Source organism: Ailuropoda melanoleuca, chromosome 3 (assembly GCF_002007445.2).
Source record: "Ailuropoda melanoleuca isolate Jingjing chromosome 3, ASM200744v2, whole genome shotgun sequence".
Taxonomy (NCBI): Eukaryota; Metazoa; Chordata; class Mammalia; order Carnivora; family Ursidae; genus Ailuropoda; species Ailuropoda melanoleuca.
In genome coordinates, this window is record NC_048220.1 from 81,022,710 (window position 1) to 81,036,692 (window position 13,983).

The following is a 13,983-nucleotide window of genomic DNA, read 5'->3' on the forward strand; positions in this document are numbered from 1 at the left end:
GGCGGCGGCGGTGGGTGTGTGCGTGTGTGTGAAGGACGCCACCTCTCGCTCCTGCGTTTGCAGGCGGCAGCGGGCGGCGGGGCTTCTCGCTCCGGCAGCGGCGGCGACAGCGGTGGCGGCTTCCGGAGTCCCGCCGCGAAGATGCTCAAAGTCACGGTGCCCTCGTGCTCCGCCTCGTCCTGCTCTTCGGTCACCGCCAGTGTGGCCCCGGGGGCTGGGAGCCTCGTCCCGGATTACTGGATCGAAGGTTCCAACAGGGATGCTTTGAGCGATTTCTTCGAGGTGGAATCGGAGCTGGGACGGTAAGGCGGGGGCGCCCTGGACGTGGTGGAGCCGCGCGTACTGCGCGCGGGCTCGGGCTTCTGGGGAAGCCCGCTGCGCGCACCGGGGGCAGTCCCTTTCGCAGGGCTGCTCTCGGGGATGCGGGAGTCAGTGTAGCCTCCTTGTTCTTTTGATTTCTCCCCGCCTAGTGTCTAGGAGGGAGCTAAGCACGTTCAGGTTGGGAGTCTGGTCTCTCTCGGAGCGCCCAGGCCGGTGCAGCTGCGAGCAGCAGCCTGACTCTCCCACCCTCGCTCCCTCCTCCTCGCCGGCTGCCACTTCCCTTGGGTGACAGCTCCCACCACACGTGGGCCCTGGTTTCCCGATTGGTGTCTTGCTCACGATTATAGCTTGCCAGAGGGTCTTGTTTGTCTAGTTATTTTTTGGGGTAGGGGAGGAGGGTGCCCCTCCAAACCATGACAGAATTATTAAATTAGATTCTTCCCCTTTCCTCTCATCAAACTCTCCAAAGCAAGTGGCACTAGAAATTAAACTTAAGTACTAGCTTCCCTGCAGAGTCTGCTCAGGAGTGAAAGGGGGGAATGAATCATTTAAAAGAGTTGAAGGCAGAATAATGAACTAGTGTGGCTTTAAAGAAAAAGCAGCACATGGGGTCTAGGCAATGGTAATTAGAAGAATTCTGCTCTTCTTTCATGCTGGAGTGGTTTATTTAAATTATGTATGCAAAAAGCTCTCTCTCTGGGGTTGCAGAAATGTCCCTCCTCCCTCCTCTGAAGATCCAAACAGGTAGAGAGCAGTTTTGCCATGTGGATGATGCCGTATGTTCTCATATTTTTAAACATAGAAAATTATTTTTTCTTTCCCTTCTTCCTTTTCGCTTCTTTCCTTTCTGTTATTGCTAGGTAAGGAGAATTCCTTACAACACTCATTTTTAGATCCAGGCTGTTTATGGTAGGGAATCTGAAAATGTAATTTCAATTATTGACAAGTTGAAGCTTCTGTACTTAATACTTTGTAATTTCATTTTCTGTTCTCTTTTTGTTGGAAAGTGTTTAGCTAAGAGCCAATTTTTTTTTTTTTTAATGCCTTTGGAGACCATAGTCTTATGGTCTCCAAAGATTCTGTCCAATGGTTTGGCACAGGGATGGCAGGATTATGGATGTTGGTACTTGGTGGGAAGGTGTTAAGGGTCACCTCACCCCCCAGTTTGCCACTACTGTTAATGGCTCATTGATATAGAAGGTGTGTAAGAAAGGCAAAACTTCAGAATGAAAATGTAGTTGTTTGTCATTGTTTAAAAACAGGGCATCTGGGTGGCTTAGTTGGTTAAGCATCCAACTCCTGACTTCATCTAAGGTCAGGATCTCAGGGTCCTAGGAACTGTGCCCTGCCATGGGCTCTGTGCTCAGTGAGGAATCTGCTTGAGATTCTGCCTCTCCCTCTGCCCCCACCCCCACTCACTCATGTCCTTTCTCTCTCTCTCAAATTAAATAAATAAATAAATAAATAAATAAATAAATAAATAAATAAATCTTTTAAAAAATGTTCCAGATTTTTTGGGCTTTGAATAGTATATACATAAATATCCTACTTTGATCAAAATTTTCAGTGTTCATCTGAAGATGTGTTATTATATGCCTTTGCTAGTAGGTTCGAAATAAATGAAGTGTCTCCTTTTTTCAGGTTCGAACCTTACTATAATTGTATGGTGAGCTGCAGTGGAGCAGTGTAAATTTCTGATTAAAGAGATAATCTACTTACAATTGTTTACTTGGCGTTTTAGAAACTGCCACCAAGTAGAGGAAGTGTCTGCTGGTACTAAAGGGACTGTCCCACCACCAAATCTAACTGCTTTCTGAGTAACGTTTGCCCCAGATGCTTAATTGACTCGGACTTCTCATTAGCACATATTATCTTTATGAATAAGCTTTGCCATCAGGAAACTCAAGAAATTTCTTTAATTTGAGGAATGGAAAAGTAGTTAGAAAAAAGTAAACTGCCAGTTGTACATGTCTATGGGATGGTAGACTTCCTAGGGAAAGCCTGAGGAATTTGAAATTTATTTTTACAAAAAGCTTGTGCTATATTTTCCAGTAAATTTTGGAAGACAAATATAAATCAGTTATATATTGCTAAGATTCTCACTCTGCTATCTAGTTGTTTCATTATCTTGCAAATCACAGAATTAAAATATTTTGAGAAAACTAAAAATTCTCTCTTTTGCTGCTTTCCACTAGTCCTGTGTATTAGGTGAGTTCTCTGTAGATGGCAGTATTGGGAGGTGCCTGCTTACTCCATTTGGCTGAGACTGAGAAATGTCATTTCATGATCGTTTTTTTCCCACAAAATAAACCCAAAACATAAAGCAACTAATGTTACAGATATAATTACTAAGAATCTATATAGCCAGAGAATACAGCAGACTTGTAATTATAGCTATAGACTGACAGAAGTCTTCTTCCTTCCTCCACTAGGGATAAAGTTGAGACTCAGTGAATTGGTTTCAGGTCTTTACTCTCTAAACTCTCAGTCTTGGGCCAAATCTGCCTGTCAGTGGTGACTCTAAGGCCACCACATTTAATTCATTAGTTACACAGTTGTCATTAAGATGCTAAGGGAACGAAGGTATTGGTGTGGAGTGTCATTTTGGTTGGTTCCAGGGTATAAACAATCCCCACTAGATTAAGTTACTTTGTGAGTAGTCATTCATCTGTTAAAATTATCTGTATTAGGCTAGTGACTCCCGCATTAAAGAAGAATGGACATATGACTATTAGGGCAACACACACTGAGGATATGTTTGGGAATTTTAGGGAGTGCAGTGAAAGCCAGTTGAAGCCCCTGTATAGTGCTGGCAGCACTGTTTCACAGGTAGCCCAAGGGCATATGATAGCTTCTATTCTATTCTATTCTATTCTATTCTATTCTATTCTATTCTATTCTATTCTATTCTATTTTATATAAAATATATATATTTGCAGGATATGGGGTGAGGGGTGGGGGTGGGGGTAAGGAAGATTATTTAAAGAGTATCAGGCAAACTAATTTAACTTTTCTAAAATCACATTTGAAAATACTGCTTTGTTTATAGAGTTTGTCAAAAAGTTTACAAAAATTGTGATGCCTTAAAAAATTCAGTTCTGCTTATAAACATGAATTGGCCATGATCCTATGCAGTGCTCCCTATCCTAGAGAGTAGTTGGTCCTTTGCCCAGTGATTTGAGAAATTGGCATTTTAAAGGCTTTTCTAGGGGAGAAAAGAGCCTGCCTCTAGTCCAGATTCTGTCCAGTGGTTTGGCACAGGGATGGACAGGATTTGGCCTGGGCTGCCTGTGGTGGGGATTTGGCCTTGTACATCCAAACCCAAGTCCTGTTTTCAGTTATTTCCCACCTTTTGTTTCTCTCTGTAGCTGAGAGTGAAAGCATTTATGTAAAACGAGATGTATTCCCACACACAAAAGTTAAGGGAAACCAAATGAAAGATAAGTAGTACAAAAGAAGAAGAGTGTGTTAAATTATCTTGGAATAAATTTTTAAAAAATTTCCATTCTACTGAACTGTAGTTTCTTTAAGCTAGTGAATTTCAGCCACCACTACCCCTCCCCCCAAACCTGATCCACAATTTAAAAGAGTACATTTATCTGGCAAAGGAATTAAAGCAGAGTTTCATAGGATCCCTTGCTGTATGTATTATCACTTAGGAACCAAATAGATTTAGATAGTGAGACATAGGTGTGTATAAAATAGAAACAGTGTGTGTGTTTAGGGGCGACTGGGTGGCACAGCGGTTAGGTGTCTGCCTTGGCTCAGGGCGTGATCCTGGCATTATGGGATCGAGCCACACATCAGGCTCCTCCCCTATGAGCCTGCTTCTTCCTCTCCCACTCTCCCTGCTTGTGTTCCCTCTCTCGCTGGCTGTCTCTATCTCTGTCAAACAAATAAATAAAATCTTTAAAAAAAAAAAACAAAAAAACCCAGTGTGTGTGTTTAGAATGAAAACAAGTTTCATAAAACAACGTTATTCTTATTACCAGCAATGCACTCTAATATTTCCTATTTTATGCTGTTTGATTTTATTCTATTTCATTAGAATATTGGCTGAATCCATGTGATTTCATATCTCACTAATGCGTCGTGACTCAGTATGAAAATGCTGTTTTAGGCCATAAATCTGTGTATGCCAGATTAAAATATGAGGCAGACCCCTTTTGAAAAATGCCCTGCAGACCAACTGGTAACACTGAGTGGTCTCCATTTGCACAACTCTGTAGAGAAAAGTTATCCTGTCTTTCCCTTCAAGTCTTCATTGGGTTTCATGTTCCAAACATTTTGGAAAAACTCTAGTGTCTCCCCAAGACCTGCTGGGTACACTGTACTCTGAAATGGCTGAGAGGGCAGGAGGCTGGGCCAGCAGCACCTTCACTGTATAGGGGAGGAATTCAGAGGCCTGAACACTTGTGTATTTCACTTGGTAACACTTAACTCTGGCCCTGGGTAATGGGCGGCAGATACTTCCTATAAGGAAACAGGAAAAGTGTGCATTTTCTAACAGCAGGGCTCCAACTAGTGCTCCTGGCTGGTGAGGAATCAGATCTTCTCTTCCTCCTTCCCTGTCTTTGTTCCAGACCCTTCCTGAGCCACTTTCAGCCAGTACTTCTCATACCCTTGGTTTTCCCCCCATACTGTCCTTTAGGACCCCACAGCCTATCTAGAATATACTGCTGGTTATGGATCTCCTGCTACCCACATTGCACTTAATATCTTAAGGCCTTTGGGGCATATAACTAGGAATCAAAAATATAACTGTTTGGCCCCTCTGTTGTTCTCTGGGCATTTGATCCTTTTCTCAGGCAGTTGGCTCAGGAGCATGGTGGGATTGCAAGTGCGAGAATAGACACCTGGCTGCACATGCTTGAACACTGACTATATGCTCCCAAAAGGCAGTCTGTGGATTTGGTTGGTTCACTATCATGTGCTCAGTGCCTAGTACAGAGCTCAGTAGTGGGCAGGTGCTCAACAAATGTTTTTAAAGAGAGCGACTGAATGCTAATGAAATGGGCCAGGTACAGTGGGCATGACCCCAGGGAAAGAGAAATCTGGTGACTTGTTTATCTTCTCCCTAAAATTTGTGTGACCATAATTTCATGTGTGCTGGTTTTCTTTCTTCGCAGTGGGAGTCCTGATAATTTTCACCTCTGTAGCTTGTAGGCCTTGAAAATAATGCTGCTTTTCTGTTGGCAGAGAGCTTTTTGGCTCTGAAATGAGAAGGATTCGGTTTCACCTTCACTATCATTTTGCCACGGGCATCTCAGAATTAGGAGTTAAATCAACTTCAACGTAAAGGCATGAAATACCTCCAAGCTATACCAACCAGGAACGTTAATACATAGTAAATGTTAAATTTGACAATCTGCTCATTGTAAAGAGCCTTAAAATTAGGTGATGAGTATGATAAGATCATTACTTTAGAACACACTATTTTTCCATGTTTAAATACTATTACGAGGGTAAAAATAACTCCTAATTTGAAAAAAAAAAATAAAAGACACAGGTGCTATTTGGTTCTAAACCGTTCTAGAGAACTTTACTTGAGTAAAAAAGAAAGACAGAAAGAGAAACAAAACACTAACCACAGAATAGCTTCAAAGAACTTTCTTGTAAACACTTTACCCTCAGAATGTATGTATGGATTAGTGTTTGCAGTAATACATTTGAGCATAAAGTGCTGAGTGGTAGCTGTTTCAGCTACTAGTTGTCATTTTTTATGTTAATGTTTTTTGTTTGTTTTGTTTTGTTTTGGCTAGCTTTAAAAGTAGTTTTCTTTAGACTCCCTTTTGAGAAAGCTAACATAGCTCATAGAGCTAGTAAAAATTGTATTTTTAAAATTTCAAGGTCAGGTTTATTCTGCAAAATATATTGAGTCAATGAACCACATAAATCAGACCAAAGAGTAACTTTACGTGAAATCATAAAATCAGTAGCAGCGAGATTCAAAGTTTTACTCAAATTACAGTAGTCTTTTTTTTTTTTTCCTCTTTGGTAATGGAACATCTGAAACTCTCATAACTCCCATGGTTTAATTAGGAAGTTAGATCTGAATATTGATAGTATAGTGTGAGCACATAAAGGGTATGGACTCTTCAATACAGTCCATTTTTAAATCTTATTGCTAATTGGGGGTATATGGATGATATAAAATAGTGAAAGGTTTGGGTGGAAGATTTTCCTCTGTAATCATATCAGTGGCAAAGAACAAATAAGAAAAGGAGCAGTGCTGGACAGAGGGTGATTTATTACAATGGGCAAAGCGTCTTACAGTGTTACCCCCTCCCCCTTCTGTTAAGAACAACTGGTTCAGAAGCTTGAAACTAGTCTTCTGGATGATTTTCATTTAGTTATGTAGAAGGTTAACAAGAAGGAGGCTGATGGATTGAAATCATTTGATTTTATTGAGTATCTGCTACAACCAAATGTTTCTCCCATTTCTATGTAATGCCATTAATATTTGTGTCAGATGTACATTCCACCTGTGCTATAATTTGCTTAATATTTTTGTTTAAATTACCCCATTTTGTTAACCTAAATTTACTTATTGAGAAAACTTACTTTCATTACATAGAAATTAAATTTCATTATTGTATTCATGCCATAAATAGAAGCAAATTATAAAAATAAATTCAGTAAAAACAAAATATTTTTATTAAACTGGGGCTACAGATGTTTTCCTACAGAAGGCTCCAAGCCTGAGGATTGTTCTGTCTTTTTTAAAAAGGGAGAGTATCAAAGATTAGCAGAGTTAAAACCATAGTAACACAAACTGAGGATTTCTTTGTGACGGAGTCAGAAAAACTGAAAGGAGAAGGATGGTCTCATTTTTTGATTCTTTGTTATTTAATTCGATGTCTTCGTGCCACCTAAAGTCCTTTCTGTTCCAAGTCTGACCTTTTGTGTAACTATGAACTGGGCAATGTATGTTGGTAGTGTGTGTGGCGGGGCCAAGGGGGCTGGAATATGAATGAATATTGACTTCCAGATGTGTAGTTCACTGTATAATTTACAACAATAAATTTAACATGAGATAAATAATAAGTAAAACTAATGAGAGGTAGAGATCAGACAGTCACCACAGTCTAAAAATGGAGTCATAATTCTGATTGGGAGGATTGAGGTGTCTTCGTGGAAGGGGTGGACCTTGAAATTCAGCTGAATTTTAACAGGAAGAGCTTTGGTGAAGGACATACCAGGTGGGGAGTTACATTCTAAGAAAAGGCAAAGATTGGCAGAAAAATACAGGATACGCATTTTATTTTGCAGACTTTATAAAACATGAACATTGTCATAGCAGTTAAGGTTGGGAGGGTAAGTTGATGTCAGGCCAAGAGAGCCTGTAAAAACAAAATGACTGTCTATATCAGTTGAAAACCAAAATTGTAGGTAAAGAGAAAGTAACCATTATGAGAGCAAAGGGTGGTTATAGAAACAGCTGCATCTTGGGTTGATGTTGTGGGACTCAGAGCTTGACATTAATCCTTAAACCATGGGGGAGGGTAAGAGAGAACTTACCCTGTTTGTTAAAAAGGAAGGGAGGAAGGGAGGGAAAGGAAGGAAAGGAAAGAAAGGAAGGAAAGGAAGGAAGGAAAGAAGGAAAGGGAAGGAAAACACCTTCCACAGCCTATGATGAGATAAGAAAGGGGAAGTGGGATTGAAGTGATTGGGATCAATTACCTAGACCTGGTAAAGAGCCTACAAAGGAATAGACAGTTAATATTTTAGGTTTTGTGGGCCATATGGTCTCTGTGGCAATTCAACTCTGTGGTGGCTGAGTGAAAACAACCATAGACAACACAGAAACAAGTGCACATGGCTGTGTTCCAATAAAACTTTCATTTATGACCATTAAATTTGAATTTCCTACAACTTTCACATCACAAAATATTCTTCTTTTCTGATTTTTAAAAACCATTAAAAAACGTAAAAACTATTTTTAGGTTGCAGACTATACAAACTAGTGACTGCCATATTTGGCCTGTGGTTTGCCAAATTCTGACCTAGAACAGTCAAGTTAAAATTCTACTCCTCTTCAGTTACATGAGAATTTCAGGTTAAAATGATACCAAGGCTTCATTTATTCAAAAAACTACCTTGAATCTCCCTTTCACTTTGAAAATGTCAACCTGATACTAGTTTTTCAGGTGGGCATAAGCTTTATTATTTTTTAAAAATGTTTTATTTATTTATTTGAGAGAGAGAGCATGAGAGAGAACATGAGAGAGAGATAGAGAGTACAAGCAGGGGGTAGGGGTAGGGAGGCTGAGTAGGGAGCCGGATGCTGGACTCCATCCCAGGACCCTGGGATCATGACCTGAGCCAAAGGCAGACGCTTAACCGACTGAGTCACCCAGGTGCTCTGGCCATAAGCTTTAAATGCAAACTTATCCTCCTCCTACATCTGTTAAAACTGGAACAGCTACTGTTCTTACCTGTGTAGCAAGTTGGCTAGCTCTCTTCATCATTTGTGTTTTTGAAAATGAGTGCTTACATTCAGAGATTATTTCTTGGAGGGTAATTTATTTTTTATTTGATAATGAGATAGGTTTCAGATCCTTCTTCTATTGTATTTGAAGTGACAGTTACAAAATAATATGCTAAATAAACTATTGATAAAAGATTCAGCTCTAACTAGTAAAGTTTAATTAATTTTCCTGTTGACTAATATATTAGCCACATGTTGAATAATCCTTCTATATGCTATGCATATATCTCAGATGGACTAATTAATGTCCCTTAAATTGGGACTCTGTTTAAATAATATTTTGAAAAAATAGAATTCTTTTTTATTCTGAATAGACTTAAGAACTAAATAAAATCAGTCACTGATATTTTGACTAAAGTGGGATGTCCACATCTAGGGTTCCCTGGAAAAAGTATTAGAGAATCTATTTTTTAAAATTCTTCTAATTTTTGCTTTTAATTTTTGTTTTTGGATGTTTTAAAAAGCACATTATAGTTTGGTTCAGCAGCACATGTATAGCACCTGCAGGTACATAAATATACATAACTTGGGAGCATGTTCGTAAAAACATTTTGTTGGGGGCGCCTGGGTAGCACAGTCGTTAAGCGTCTGCCTTTGGCTCAGGGTGTGATCCTGGCATTGTGGGATCGAGCCCCACATCGGGCTCCTCCGCTATGAGCCTGCTTCTTCCTCTCCCACTCCACCTGCTTGTGTTCCCTCTCTCGCTGGCTGTCTCTATCTCTGTCAAATAAATAAATAAAATCTTTAAACAAAAATAAAAACATTTTGTTGGATGATTATTGGATCAAAGAATGGTAGTTATGAGTGGATACTAAGTAAGTTTATTTCTATTTAAATAACATTCTACTTTTTGAAAATGGTTTTAAAGCCGATATATAGATAAAAAAGCGAACAAAAGAAATCATATGGCAAGTTGTGTCTTTATGCAGAAAGAGGAAGTGGGTACATATATGCACTTGTTATGCATTTTACGACTACCTGATAAAAGGTTTTGATAAGAACTTAACTGCAATTGTAACCAAAGAAGTCATATAGCAGAAAACAGAAAAAGAGAAAAAGAATACCACTTGCCCATCAAGCAGAGGGTTGAATGATTTTTTTGTTTATTGTTGAATCCCAAATTCATATTATTTGCAAGAACCTCAATTTTATTTTTTATTTTATTTTTTAAGATTTTTAAAATTTATTTATTTGACAGAAAAAGAGAGAGAGAGCACAAGCAGGAGGAGCGTCAGGCAGAGGGAGAGGGAGAAGCAGGCTCCCCGCAGAGCAGAGAGCCTGACATGGGGGTTGATCCCAGGACCCCGGGATCTTGACCCAAGCCAAAAGCAGATACTTAACTGACTGAGCCACCCAGGTGCCCCAAGAACCTCAATTTTAATATACCTACTTCATGATAAATTTTGCCAACTGCTGTCTTAGGCAGCTGAAGTGTTTGGTGGGCAGTGCTGCAGACTTGCGGTCATTAGTAGTGCCAGGATGCTGAGTTTAACCCTATCAACAAATGCACTGTTGTTACTTAATTACTTCTTAAGTTATGCTTCGGGGTCACATGGTTGAAAAATTAACCAAGTGCAAAAATACGGAAATATTTTTAAAAGATAAAAAAGGCCAGACTTGGACAACCCTCTGGTTGGAGTGGTCTTCTAGAAAGGTAATGGATATGACATATATTCCTGTTTTCTTTCCTAGTTTGTAGTAGCAGTCTTTGTTGAAAGTGTACTTCCTTTGATTTATGTCATGATTATAGACAGAGCTTGACTAATATTACAAACCAGAACAAAGAAGAGTGGGCGATTGCAAATCTGTTCATTGTGAGCACATATTTTTTGCTACCTACAGTGCAGCATTTGAATGATTTCTCCCTACTTTAAGTACTTGTGAACTGTTTAATAGGGACTTTTCCTTGCATTTTAGCCTTCATTGAACTTTTTTATCTTGGTGTGCCTCACTTGTACTGGGGGACAGCTCGTTAGTGACTATTTTAACTTAGGTGACAACCTTTCATTCGGGGCTCTAATAAACATGCAAAATTGTTCTTTAGGTGTAACAACTAGTCAGTCCGAGTTTAATCTTTGACAGTATGTAAGTATTCCTATTTTCTATTTGTTCACGTGAATCTTACTTTTTTTTCCCAAAGCTCCCTGTTAGGATAACCACTGAGCAAATAGACTATAATATTAAATGTGACCAAATTCACAATATGTAATTCAATAAATCAGCCTGGCCTAAAGTCATAATAGGCTTCTGAAGATTTCTTGTGTGAGTGGAAATATTTTTAGTGGCTCCCATGGGACTTTCGGTCCTTCCTCTCCTTTTTCCCTCAATGTGAGCATGTAAGCTAATAATATTCAATGAGGTAAACTCTTCAGAAGCTCTCCTGAGCGTAACCTGTAACTAGAAGCAAACTAAAACTATGGTTTTACAGAGCTTTTCATGTATATGTATGACATAGTAGTGAAATAGAAAGCTGAGGAAAGTATAGGGATACTCTATGTCAAACCAGTACAGTTCTTTCAAATCTTGAGATACTGAGGAAATGGAATATCAGGACTGAGCAGAGCACCTGGGGAGCTGTTGAGGTTCCGGCCCAAGCCAGGAGGGGGCAGCAGAGCGCCAGTCCAGGTTTGAGCTGGCAAGTGGTGGTGGGGGGTGATCCTCAGGGAACCAGAGCCCAACCAAGGGGAGAGGTGGACAAGGCAGCTACTTAGGAGGGCTTCAAGGCTGGGCATCAAGAAGGCCACTCTGAACAGTTGCGTCATGAAAGTGAAGGGTGAGGAGGGGCTGAGACAAGAAGTGAACTAGATGGTGCAGGATGTGGGCAGGAAAACAGGCAGGAGCCAATTGCTGCTTGATGGCTCTGTGCTTTTAGGCCTAGCCCTGACCTTCATTTAGCCTTATGTATAAAATGGAGTGTATCCTCCTCGAGGTTGCTATGAGGATGGAATGAGACCTTGTACGTAGAAACATCAGCTCTGAAGCGGACAAATACGCTTCATACTATTCCCCAGACAGGACCTGAGGTGGGAGGTAGGGGATAATGATTCCTATGTGTATCTATAGGGGAAAACGCAGTCTAGCTTACTTGGTCCTTTTTAGCAGTCTGATCCCAACTTGCCTGCCAGTCTCATTCCCCCTCACTTCTCTTCCTAATTACCAGCATGGAGTGTTTGGTGCTTGTGGTTTACTGTCTTATGTTCATTGCTAATTATTTCAGTAATACAGTAAGATGATCACACCAGCACCATTTTTCAGATGAGAAACCTGAGGCTCAGAATGTTCAGGCAGCGTGTTCAAGCTCATACAGCTAGGGAGAGGATTCACGTGCAGGTTTGTCAGTCTCTGGTGCTTGTTCTCTTTCCACTATGCCTGTCTTGGCCTCAAGGACCTCTCACGGATCTTCTCTTCGTATCTCTTTGGTATTGTGCATGAAACTCTCTTGGACTGAAATGCCCTTGCCCTTCTAATCCCTCCAGGGCAGTCATCCTGCCCCCAGGCAGGAGATTTCTGCTGCCTCCCTGCTCTCATACCACTTCATATGTGCACTGGCTTACAGGTAAATGCTCTGTGGTCTTCACCACCAGAGCCTCTGTCCCTGGGGTGGAAGAACCCTTATCTTAACTGTCTTTTATCTCCACTACTAAGTCAGTTCTTAGTCATCAGCTCCCTTACCTGTCCCCCATGAGTGCTTCATAAATGTTTGCGGAATAGTGAGTGCTTAAATACAGGAATGCACCGATGTCGGAGGGGTTAGGTGAATAGCAGCAGGAAAAAATGAGCAGAACTTAAATCTCGCTTCCTTCAAGATGTTTTCCCTTTGTAACCCTCTGCTAAACCAGCACACTATGAAATTACTTATTCAATGCCCATGTCCCTCTCTTTAGAGTGTAAACTGTTGTGGGCTGGGCCTTTGTCCCTTGTTCACTGCTGTGTCCCCAGAAGTTAGTGCAATGCTTGGCACGTAGTAAGCACTCAGTAAACATTTTTGGGTAAGTGAGTGAGTTGCACCAGAGGGGCTTCTGCAATTGAAAGCCCTTTTGAACCCAAGGGGCTCTGGTCTTTGGTCAGTGTACTGTCTTAAAGGACCTCATCTCTAAATGATGAAATAGTGTGACTTCCTATGATTAGATCATTTACCTCTAAGGTCCCTGATAGCCACAAGCATCTGTGCATCTGTGTCTTCTTCCAATTGAATTCTCTGGATGATGACCTTAGATCTTTACTGTGTGCTCAGGAGACAGAGCAGGTTTTGGAATAAAGTAGGGCTGTAAGCTTCAAAGCCTTTGTAAATATGTCGGAAGATCCTTGAACAATTTTTGTTCTTATTCTGTGCTTTTTAAATGCCTCATCTCTTGTTAGAAACATGTATGTACAATTATATTTGCTCATTTTTACTTCCATTAGTGGATAATACAGATGCTGACAACTGTGATATCTAGGACAGGGATGCTTCCTGGCTTTCCCCACTCCTCTAGTTTTGTTTTTGAAAGGAATCATTCTTTTTAAAAAGCTTGACTTACAACTTGTTTGTGGCTGTGTAATCAATTAGTGATATCCTTTAACATAGTCTTATAGCATGGGCCCTGCCTGAGCCAGGTGAAGAAGGAAGAGCTAAGGAGAGGATTGTGAAGGAGGTAAGAACGTGAATATTCTTCCCTGTGTCTGTCTTTATTTGGGATTGTTATTGTAAAATCATCTATTGAGATGTCTAATGGCTTTAATCAGAAATATAAATAATTCCTGGACATAACTTCCAAGTAGGGTCATTAACTTTATGTTCATGATTTATATGCACTGTTGAAATAATTATTCTGGAAAATTTGTGTATCTCCATCTCTATTTTGACAGTAGTGTCCAGGGCTTATGGTGAAAGAAAAACTGTGTAGGAGGAAGAGGGGCAGAGATGGGGCTGAAGGGCAGAGGACAGGCCACCCTTCACTCTGGTGTACTTCTTGTTTTCAGGGTCCATTTACACCTCAACCCACAAGCACCTCTCTGTCCCTGTCTGATTTCTCCATGCTCCCATTGTCCCACCAAAGCCCGGGTCCCTCCCATTCTTCTCGTATCTACTCTTGTTATGGACTGAATATCCATTTCCCCCGCAAAATTCCAAGGTCCAGGCCCTAACTTCCAACATGACAATATTGAAGATAATTAAAGTTAGACAAGGT

General features: G+C 40.5%; 1 protein-coding gene across 1 annotated transcript in view; it reads left to right on the forward strand.

The window, feature by feature from the left end:
* The first annotated feature begins 16 nt into the window (after nucleotides 1–16).
* Nucleotides 17–13,983, forward strand: part of CAMK4 (calcium/calmodulin dependent protein kinase IV) — a 217,033-nt gene continuing 203,066 nt past the window's right edge. The window contains exon 1 of the mRNA XM_002919173.3: nucleotides 17–302. Coding sequence (XP_002919219.1) covers nucleotides 142–302 — 161 coding nt within the window. The 5' untranslated portion in view covers nucleotides 17–141. The remainder of the gene's footprint in view (nucleotides 303–13,983) is intronic.